The 11,331-nt window shown below is 45.2% G+C and overlaps 1 protein-coding gene across 1 annotated transcript in view; it reads right to left on the reverse strand.

Annotated features, from left to right (window-relative positions):
* The window catches only part of ANTXR2 (ANTXR cell adhesion molecule 2), a 164,923-nt gene extending 157,738 nt beyond the window's left edge, over positions 1 to 7,185 (reverse strand). The window contains exon 1 of the mRNA XM_087935789.1: positions 6,704 to 7,185. Within this exon, the coding sequence (XP_087791915.1) occupies positions 6,704 to 6,834 (131 nt within the window). The 5' untranslated portion in view covers positions 6,835 to 7,185. The remainder of the gene's footprint in view (positions 1 to 6,703) is intronic.
* Between the last annotated feature and the right edge of the window lie 4,146 nt (positions 7,186 to 11,331).

Here is an 11,331-nt window from a genome sequence, read left to right on the forward strand (position 1 = left end):
ATGAGTTAGTAATGTGGAACAGGCCTAACCTAGTGATGAGTTTTGATACAATCTTTGATATAAATCAAAGATCGTTATCAAAGATGCAAAAAGTCATGATTTATCATTATTTATCACACAGGTAGGATCACACCTTATTTGAGGTGCTTCTTTTTCAGAACAATATATTGACAGATTAAAGAGGCTTCAGGGGAAAATAAAGATTGGGATTACAGTGCAAAATGAAGGAATTTGGGATTCTGAAGGAAAGAAGAGGTAGGAAGACATGACAGTCATGCACAGGTACATAAAGAGAAGCTACAAGGAGTATGGTCACAAGAACTATTGCTCCATGCCCACAAAAAACAGGACCCAAAATAAAGAGTATAAATTATACTGACCTAAAGTTTGTTTAAATCAACGGTTGTTTTGTTTAAATCGTCCTTGGCAACTTTAAGATTTGAGGACTTCAGCATCCAGAATTCCTCAGCCAGCATGGCTGGCTGGGGAATGGGAATTGAAGCCCACAAGTCTCAAAGTTGCCAAGGTTTGACACCTCTGGTTTAAATGGAAAACTTTTTGATGGTTAAGATTTATACAACAGTGGATCTATCTGCCAATGGAGGTTGGGTTCTCCATCTCTAAAGCTTTTTTTAAGAGGCTGGGTAAGGATGGTTTGATTAGTTTTCCTGAATGTATTGCAGGGGGCTTTACTATACATTCTTCATCATCCCATCCAACTCTATAAATTCTATCATTTTAGAACGTCATGAAGGAATGGATGAGGCTTCACCCTGAACCAAATCGCTCCCAGCGGTTTCGTGTGAATGTTAAAGCAGAAGTGTGAACTAAGCCTGAGAACAACCTCAAGGAAGAATTCCCCAGTCTGATTTCTCTGCCCCTAAAATGATTGACGCCACTTGCTTGGAAACACTGGGCCTATTGAAAATAGCACCTCTAATTCTTGCAATGACCCAGAAAGATACTATAGTTCAGGGGTGTCCAACCTTGGCAACTTTAAGACTTGTGGACTTTGCTGGCTGGGGAATTCTGGGAGTTGAAGTCCACAAGTCTTAAAGTTGCCAAGGTTGGACACCCCTGCTATAGTTAATGCTATTGAACACCATGGAGAAATGAAGTAAAAACCAAGAGGGTTGCATTCCTTCCACCGGTTTACCACATAGGTCACCCACAAAAACAACAATGTTATTTCTATTCCACGCACAGGGCGAATGCTGACTTTAAATAGAAAGGGCCAACTCACCATAGGACAAAACTCAACTCAGGACAATTCAGCAATTTTATTTAATGAATTGAAATATTATTTTTTTTAAATTTAATTTTTATCATTCATATTTCGTTTTGTTCCCCCTTTTGCGTCCTTTCTTCAACAATTCTATTTCACCACTTCTTCAATATTATGTAACATTTGTTGCATGGCAAGTTGGCCATAGCAAGCTGGCCATGACAAGTTGCCCGAGGTGAGTTGATCATGGCGAATTGGCCGTGGTGATTTGGCCATGGTGAATTGTTCTACACCCGATTTTAAAAAGTTTATTTAAAAGGGCTCAGCTAATCTCTTCTTCTACAGCCTTCAGTAACTGAATTCCCACCAACTTCTCAACAAACTTTCTTATAAAAAGGGGAAGTTGGAAGCAGGTAGACAGATATCCGTAATAGCTGAATTCAAACAACAGCACACAATGACTCTGCTACAAAGGAACAAACATGTCCTTGTCCACCAAAGAGACATTAAGAGAAATTGAAGAGAGCCAGTTTGGTGTAGTGATTAAGACACCAGGCTAGAGAGTGGGAATCTGGGAGTTCTAGAACCATCTTAGACACGAAGGTCAACTGGGTGACATTGAGCCACTCACTCTTTCTCTCAGCGCTGCCTACCTCACAGGGTTGTTGTTGTGAAGGAAACACGCGACAGAAGACATGTTAGATATGCTCACCACCTTGAGTTATTTGTAAAAACAATAAAGACAGGATGCAAATATATAATATAAAATTATATAAAATATTAATAAATATCCACTACCCTTTCCCATCTTCCCATGGGTTTTCCAAAGAACTGGGAAAGGGCGTGGATCTAAACCATAAACTGTGGGATTTAGGCCAGAAAATCCCTCGTCCATTTCATTGGAATCCACAAAACAAAATACATTCCTATGTACCTTACAAATCACCTTCTCACACTACCATATATGTACAAGCAACAGCTGTTCACATACTATCTTCCTCTCGCTTGTTTCTTTATTACTTGGGCTGGTTTTCAAGATCCCCCTTTGGCAACACAAGCATCAGCCAAAAATACACACAACCACTTTCAAACTAGCAGGGGATCAAAAGGTGAAAACCGTTGAAAGCTATTGTTATCTCACAGTGGGACAAGGCAGGGAGGTTTTGCAAAAAAAAGGACCATGGCCTCTATGTACTGTATAAAGTTAGCACCCATCGCCTCCCACTTATGACCGTATGATTGTAACTCTGTCGCTTGTATCCTTACAATTTATATTGACTGTTTCCTAGTATGATTCGATTGCTGATTGTACCCTATGACTATCATTAAGTGTTGTACCTGATGATTCTTGACTCTTGACGAATGTATCTTTTCTTTTATGGACACTGAGAGCATTTGCACCCAGACAAATTCTTTGTGTGTCCAATCACACTTAGCCGATAAAGAATTCTATTCTACTCTATATTCTATTTTTCACACAAGGTAAGAAACGTTGCAGCTTCCCAAGGGTCATGGGTTCAAAATTCGGGTGCTTGGCAACTGGTTCATATTTAGGATGGTTGCCGTCCCCCCTGTTACAACCTTTTGACAATTCAAAGTAAACAGGAAAGCCAGATTCACATAACAACAGTGTTCCTAACTTAACAACTGCAGTGATTCACTCAACAACCATGGAAAGAAAGTTCATAAAACGAGGCAAAATTCACTGAACAACCGTCCCGTTTAGCAACAGAAATTTTGGGCTCAATTGCAGTCCTAATTTGAGGATTATGCTGTACATCACAGACAGAGGTGGGATTCACGGGTTCTGACCAGTTCTGGGGAGAACCGGTAGCGGAAATTTTGAGTAGTTTGGAGAACCTGCAAACGCCACCTCTGACTGGCCCCGCCAACCCCATCTATTCTCTGCCTCCCATCGAGTCCCAGCTGATCAGCTGGGTCTCCTTTGGTTGCCCTACACGGGAGAATGGAGCTGGAAAGCAGGTTAGTGAGGTGGGGAGGCAATGGGGATTTTGCAGTATATCCTTCCACCAGGAGTGGGGAGGGAATGGAGATTTTACAGTATCCTTCCTCTGCCACACCCACCAAGCCACACCCACAGCACCAGTAGTAAAAAAAATTGAATCCCACCACTGGTCACAGAGATACAGAGTGAAATTCACTGTTGGATTAATAGAGACCCCTTCTGGCATTGGAGACAGAGTTTTTGAAAGCATCCTGTGCTTTGTCTTTTTTTAACTCTCATTAGTATTATTGCTGTTCTTCTGGCAACGTTTATTTTAAAAATAATGAAACTTCTTAGCTCGCTTTTTTTTCTTTCTGAAAGGCATCCCACTGAAATGAATCACATTTGCCTTTCATGAAGTTTCACATTGTTTTTTTAAAACAATCCACATGCGGCATATTACTTTTCTAACAATATCTGTCACAAAAAGTCTCTGTGATGACCCAAAGGGGTGTGGCACAAAGGCAACACAGTCAGATAATCAGTGAGAGTCCCTTTATTAGCTCCAACTTTGTCCCCAATGTCCTGGTTACCTTCAGGTCTGGAGAAAAACTCTCCCAGGAACAGCCTTTGACTGCAGAGAATCAAGTCCAAAACATGGTCAACAAAAACTATAACTATAAGTCCAATCAAGGTAAGATGACGCTTTAGAGCACTGCACACCAGAACAACTAGACACAAGGAGCTTTTCCCCAAACACCATCACTCTGCTAAACAAATAATTCCCTCCACACTGTCCAACTATTTACAAAGTCTGCATTACTATTACTATTAATCTTCTCATCACTCCTTATCACCCATCCCCTCCCACTTATGACTGTACGACTGTAACTTTGTCACTTGTATCCTTACGATTTATATTGACTGTTTCCTAGTATGATTCGATTGTTTATTGTACCCTATGACTGTCATTAAGTGTTGTACATTATGATTCTTGACTCTTGACGAATGTATCTTTTCTTTTATGTACACTGAGAGCATTTGCACCAAGACAAATTCCTTGTGTGTCCAATTGTGCTGTCCTGACAATTTAGAGTTAATGGGATTTGGGATAGTTAGGAATTGAGAGCTGTCCCCTTAAGGGAATGCATCATGGTAAATGTACTTAAGGTATCCTGGGAAATGTAGTCCATGTCTTGTGGTCACATCTGTAATCCTGATTGGTCACTAAATTCACTCTCATTGGGTTGGGGGAGTCTCCCTCCCTCTTGCCTGAATCCATTACCATGCAGCTGCTTCAGTCATCATGGGGATGAGAGTTTATTATCTTTCTACACCATAATGCAGATATGCAAAGGATTGGACATTAAGAAGAACTTCGTCATAACTGTGAGTTGATAAGGATGCCTGATAAACCAATAAAAAAGACTTTGTATGGATGCTTTATACCCATCCAGAGAGTAATAAGCAGAATACCAATCACACTTGGCCAATAAAGAATTCTATTCTATTCTATTCTATTCTATTCTATTCTATTCTATTCTATTCTATTCTGGAAGGATCAGACATCCAAAGAAAGTTCAAAACATTCTCAAAGAGCCATCTCATCCTGTACACCCTTTTTTTTTTTTTTTTTTTGAACTATTACCATCTGGCAGGCGGTACAGAATAATAAAAACAAGGACAAATAGGCTGAAAAACAGCTTCTATCCCAGGGCAGTAGCTCTGTTGAATTCTGCTGTATAGTACACTGAAGATGGTATTAATTTCGTTGTACAGTGTGCAATGACAATAAACTAAACTAAATTAAACTAAACTTGCCTTCAGAAGTTGTGGCTGCTCTATCACTGGGGGCTTTCAAAAAGAGACTGGACAACCATTTGTCTGAAATGACATAGGGTCTCCTGCTCAAGGAGGGGGTTGGACTAGAAGACCTCCGAAGTCCCTTCCAGCTCTTATTATTCTATGTTCTGTGTTCTCGTCTGCATAATAATCCCATCAAAGAACAAAGGGAACATCCCAACTGCTCCTCTTACATCCACGATGCTTTCCTCTTAACTGTTCACAATGCGTGTCATTTACACATAAATTTCATTTCTACCAGATATTGCTCTCTTCTCCTTCGACAACTAACCTTCCCGCTCTATATTCTTGCAAGTTCAAATCTCTTCCCCTGACTCGACAAGGAGTCCTTGACTTATGGCAGTCCGCTGAGTGACCGTTCGAAGTTACAACGGCTCTGAAAACAGTGCCTTAGCACTGTTTCTCAGTCTTGGGCAGCCAGCATCCCTATGGTCCCTGGATTGAAATTCAGAGGCTCAGCAACCGGTTTATTTATGACCCATTGGCTATGTCCCAAGGTCACAGGATCTCGTTTTGCGACCTCCTGATCAAGCAAAACCAATGGGGGGGGGGGGAAGCCAGATTCGTTTAACAACTGGGTGACTGACTTATACAACGACAGAGATTCCCTTTAACCGCTGTGGGCAAGACAGAGGGCAAAACCTCACTTAATATCAGCTTCAACCATAACAACACAAGAGCAAAGAATAGATACAAACTCAAGGTTAATCGCACCAAACTTGATTGCAGGAAATGCGACTTCAGCAACAGAGCGGCCAATGTCTGGAATACTCTACCTGACTCTGTGGTTTCTTCCCCAAACCCCAAAAACTTTAACCTTAGACTGTCTACTATTGACCTCACCCCTTTCCTAAGAGGCCTGCAGCACCAACGTCCGTCCCTTTCCTATTGTTTCTTTTAGATATATATTTTATTTTTCTTATATGTATCCGTGTATTCATAACTATGTTTTTACTTATACCTATTATCTTGTAAGCGATTGACATAAATAAATAAATAAATAAATAAGTAAGTAAATAAATAAATAAATAAATAAAATCAACCCACGGCGCCGTTGGGCTCCGCTGCGGTCGTAAGTCGAGGACTACACGCCTTCAGGCCAAGGCAACTTTCCCCCTCCCCCCGTCCCCTCCTCGATCCATACAAAAAGCGCAACCAGAAGCGCTGCAAACTTTTTTTTTTCTCCTTTTTACCCTTTTGCAGCTTCACACAACCGCGGCACGTTTCAACACCCTCCACTCTTCTCTCGAGTTCAGACGAAGCGCCGAGGAGAGCATCAAAAGAGGAGCGTGTGCGTGTGTGTGTGTGTGTGTAATGAAGGATGCAGAGGTCTCCCCTGTGGAGCAGCAGCTGCACCCACTCACCCCTACCCGCCAACCACCAAACCACCCGTGCCCGGGAAATCTTGCACGGCGCGGGGAGTTGCGGGGGTCCTGGGGGTGGTGGTGAGATTTGGGTTTTTTTCTCTCCCCCCGCCCCCCTCCCGGATCGCCGAGCGTGTTGTTATTGTTGCAAGATCGCCGCGGGTTACAATATGTTGCAAGGCGGGCAAGAGAGAGAGAGAAAAGTGGGGGGGTGGGATCGCGGGTTCCCCGGGGGTCGGGGCGGGAATCCCCCGGCCTGCTTCCCCCCCCCCTCACTCCGCCCCGCTCCTCCCAGCTTTCACTTACTTGTCGAGCACGAAGTAAAGGTCGAAGGCGGCCCCGCAGGACGGCTCCTCCTGAGCGCGAGTCGGCGGCAGCCGCGGGAGGAGAACCAGCAGAGCCCCAATCAGCGCCATCCGGCCCAGCCAGGGAGCCATGGAAGCCGCCGCTGCCGCTGGAGCGGCCGAGCGCGAGAGAGGGAGGCGGAGAGGGACGGCCAAACTCCCGTTTGAACCCGCCAAGGGGGAAGAGACTCTTTCCGACGATCGGGGGGCCGGGCTGACTCGATCTGGGTCGGGGTGGACTCGCTCGGGGTGCTCCTGGTCCCGGTTCGGCCGGCGGTTTTTTTGGTTTTTGGTTTTGCTTGCTGCTCTTCAAACCGACAGTCCTCGGCGGGTTACTTCAAGCTTCTGCCAAGAAAGAAAAAAAAAGCGGAGGAACTTCTTCTGCCTTTGCTTTTGTCCACGCCTTCGGAGGCTGGGCCCTCGCTCCTCTTCCCCTCGCTTCTCTCTCTTTCCTCTCTCTCTTTCCCTCTTTCTCTCTCTTTCTCTCTCTCTCTTTCCCTTTCTCTCTTTCTCTCTCTCTCTCCCTCTTTCTCTCTCTCTCTCTCTCTCTCTCCCTCTTTCTGTCTCTTTCTCTCTCTCTCTTTCCCTTTCTCTCTCTCTCTCCCTCTTTCTCTCTCTCTTTCTCTCTCTCTTTCCCTTTCTCCCTTTCTCTCTCATTCTTTCCCTCTCTCTCTTTCTCTCTCTCTTTCTCTCTCTCTCCCTCTTTCTGTCTCTTTCTCTCTCTCTTTCCCTTTCTTTCTCTCCCTCTCTCCCTCTTTCTCTCTCTTTCTCTCTCTCTTTCTCTCTCTCCCTCTTTCTCTCTCTTTCTCTCTTTCTCTCTCTTTCTCTTTCTCCTCTCTCTCTTTCTCTCTCTCTCCCCCTCTTTCTCTCTCTCTCTCTTTCTCTCTCTCTCTTTCCCTTTCTCTCTCTCTCTTTCCCTCTCTCTTTCTCTCTCTCTCTTTCTCTCTCTCTCTTTCCCTCTCTCTTCTTTTTCCTCGTTTTGGCACGCTGTGCTTTTTTGGAAGGGCCACCCAGAGAAAGGCGAACTCGCTTCGCCCTTCCAGACGACCCCGCTGTTGAGAGGCGGCCTTCCCGACTTTTTCCTTGGGGGTTCCCTCCTTTGGGAAGGTCGGTTCAGCAAGAGGGGTTGGTTGCCTCACAGTTGAGCCCAAAGCAATCCGTTGCTAAGTGAGACAGATTAGCAGAGTCGGAAGGGATTTTGTAGGTCATCTAGTCCACCACCACCCCCAAGCAGGAGACCCTACACCATTTCTGACAGAGGGCAGTCCAATCTCTTCTTGAAAGCTTCCAAGGATGAAGCTCCCACAACTTCTGAAGGCAACTTCTGTTCCATGGGTTGATTGTTCTCCCTGTCAGAAAGTTTCTCCTTATTTCTAGGTTAAATCTCTCCTTATTCAGTTTCCATCCATTATTCCTTGTCTGGCCTTCGGGTGCTTTAGAAAATAGCTTGACCCCCTCCTCCTCTCTGTGGCAGCCCCTCAAATATTGGAAGACTGCTATCCTGTCTCCCCTGGTCCTTCTCTTCACTAGACTAGCCAGGCCCAGTTCCTGCAACCGTTCATCACATGTTTTAGCTTCCACTTAAGTGAATTTTGCCCCATTTTTCCACCTTGCGTGCCACCATTGTTGAGGGGGTCACTGTGGTTGTGAATCGCTTTTCTCCACATTACTGATGCCCAGTTCCCGCAAGCGTTCTTCATGTGTTAAAGGCCTGGAGGCTAAAACTTATGAAGAATGGTTGCAGGAATTAAGTAGGGCTAGTCTAGAGAAAATAAGAATTAGGGGAGACATGATAGCAAGTGTTCCAGTATTTGAGGGGCTGCCACAAGGAAGAGGAGGGGTCAAGCTATCATCCAAAGCACCTGAAGGCAGGACAAGAAGAAGGGAACTCATCAAGGAGAGAAGCAACCTGGAAATTTAGAGGAAACTTCCTAAGAGGGAGGACAATTAACCAGTGGAACAGCTTTGCCTTCGGAAGTTGTGGGTGCTTCATCACTGGAAGTGTTTAAAAAGAGACTGGACAGCCACTTGTGTGAAATTGTATAGAGTCTCCTGCTTGGGCAGGGGGTCGGACTAGATGACCTCCAATGTCCCTTCCAGCTCTATTCTGATTGATTCAGTTATAACACCATTGCTAAGGGAACCTGGCTTCCCCATTGATTTTCCTTGTCACAAATGAGGATTCCACGACCCCTCTGGGGTACCGCAATCCTCATAAATAGGAACAAGTCGCCAAACGTCTGAATTTTGATCCGGTGCCCATGGAGATGCTGCAAACAGTCCTAGGTGTGAATAATGGCTGCACTGTAAGTCACCTTTTACAGTGCCGTTGTAACTTCAAGTGTTTGCTAAAGGAATGGGCGTATGTTGGGCTTCCTCTGTAATTCAGGGCTGAGGATCTCCAGTTGGCATTTCCCCTTTCCAGAGAGTGTGTTACTGTGTTTCTGTCTTTGGTTCATAACCGAGTTTTACCTAGAGAAAGTTAGCTAGTTTTCTTGGCAATAGGTTCAGAAAGGTTTGTCCTTGCCTTCTTCCGGGACTGACAGGGTGGGACTACGGAGTCCCAAGTCCAGTGGAAGAACAAATACAGTATTAAAACACCAATAGTGCACAAGCTGAACAGAGCAGGAAGTCATAGTGGCAATAGGGAATAGGTTCCCAAGGTGGTATTCAGCAGGTTCTGACCAGTTCTGGAGAATCAGTAGCGGAAATTTTGAGTAGCTTGGAGAACCTGCAAGTATCATCCCTCTACTGGCCCTGCCCTCATCTAGTCTCTGCCTCCTGAGTCCCAGCTGATCGGCTGGGTCTTCTTTGGTTGCCCTGCACAGGAGAACGGAGCTGGAAAGCAGGTTAGTGGAATTGGGAGGGAATGGAGATTTTGCAGTATTCTTCCCCTGCCACGCCCACCAAGCCACACCCACAGAACCGGTAGTAAAAAAAAAATTGAATCCCGCCACTGCTCCGTTCCTAAAAAGGTTTGAATCCTGCCACTGCTCCATTCCTAAAAGGGTTTTTGCTACTCTAAACAGTCTGTGGATAGAATAAGGGAGATATTTCACATCCCTGATCACTATGGTGTAAACCAGGAGTGTCCAACCTTGGCATTTGTAAAACCTGTGGACTTCAACTCCCAGAATTCCTGAGCTAACATGACAAGAGGAGGAATTCTGGGAGTTGAAGTCCACAAGTCTTAAAGATGTCAAGTTTGAAGGCTTAAATGCACCCCAGACAGGAAGGCCTGGAGGAATGTTGTCCATGGGGTCACGATGGGTCAGACACAACTTTGCAACTAATTATCTATCTATCTATCTATATATCTATCTATCTATCTATCTATCTATCTATCTATCTATCTATCTATCTATCTATCTATCTATCTATCTATCATCATACTTGTCCTTCTACCTCATGGATGTCAAACTCAAGGCCCAGGGGCCAGATCCAGCCCACAAGATTTGGACTGAGGGGCTGCCCTGGAAATAGCAAAGGAACGGTGCCTCTGCCAGTGAAAATGGAGTTCAGGAGGGGCTCCATTTTCACTGGCAGAGGACTGTAGGAGTATCCCCCCAGCAGCCCCACCCGGGGCCACCACAGGTACCCCTGACATGCATGATGTTCTGCTGGCCACACCCACCCCGGCCATGCCCACTTGCGCCCCAAGATCAAACACAACCCTGATGCGACCCCCAGTGAAATCGAGTTTGACACCCCTGTTCTACCTGCCCCAAGATTGCTGCCATTTTAGCAGAGACATTGTCCTCTGGTGCCTTGGACATTTTGCGAATCCATATTTTGTAAGTTAGGGACGCGGTGGCTCAGTGGCTAAGACGCTGAGCTTCTCTTGATCAGAAAGGTTGGCAGTTCGGCGGTTCGAATCCCTAGCACCGCATAATGGAGTGAGCTCCCATTACTTGTCCCAGCTCCTGCCAACCTAGCAGTTCGAAAGTATGCAAAAAAAAAAATGCAAGTAGAAAAATAGGGACCCCTTTGGGGAGGAGATAACAGCGTTCCGGGCACCTTCGGCATTTAGTCATGCTGGCCACATGATCATGGAGACGTCTTCGGACAGCGCTAGCTCTTCAGCTTTGTAACGGAGATGAGCACTGCTCCCTAGAACCGGAAACGACTAGCACATATGTGCGAGGGGAAACTTTACCTTTATTTTTAAGTTATTTTGGCTATCCTGGCAAAGCAACTGATAGAAAGAGCTCTTAGCAAAATGCCATTCCCTTGGGATGGCCAAGCAGAGGCACAACACAACCGAAGAACGTTCTGACAATCCCGGTCTGCATGGACAATCCCACTGTGGTTTTTGACTTGTGATACAGTGGCCCCGCCGTGCCTGGGTTCATGAATGTATCGTCATGATTTAAGCAAACTGCAGGCAATACAAAGGTTTTGAGACGATGAGCAAAGCACACACGGGACTGGTTCTAGATCTACAATCTGTGCAGGGGAATTTCACCCCTTCTTCCAAAGTCATTTTCTCAGCTTCCCAACCCATTATAACAAATGTCCCTGACTCATTTCCTATGATCAACGGTTACAAAATGCACCTCTGAGCCTGCAGTTCTGATGCTGGCTCCGTAA

Source organism: Pseudonaja textilis, chromosome 6, assembly GCF_049901715.1.
Source record: "Pseudonaja textilis isolate UNSWEBS1 chromosome 6, rPseTex1.2, whole genome shotgun sequence".
Lineage (NCBI taxonomy): Eukaryota > Metazoa > Chordata > Lepidosauria > Squamata > Elapidae > Pseudonaja > Pseudonaja textilis.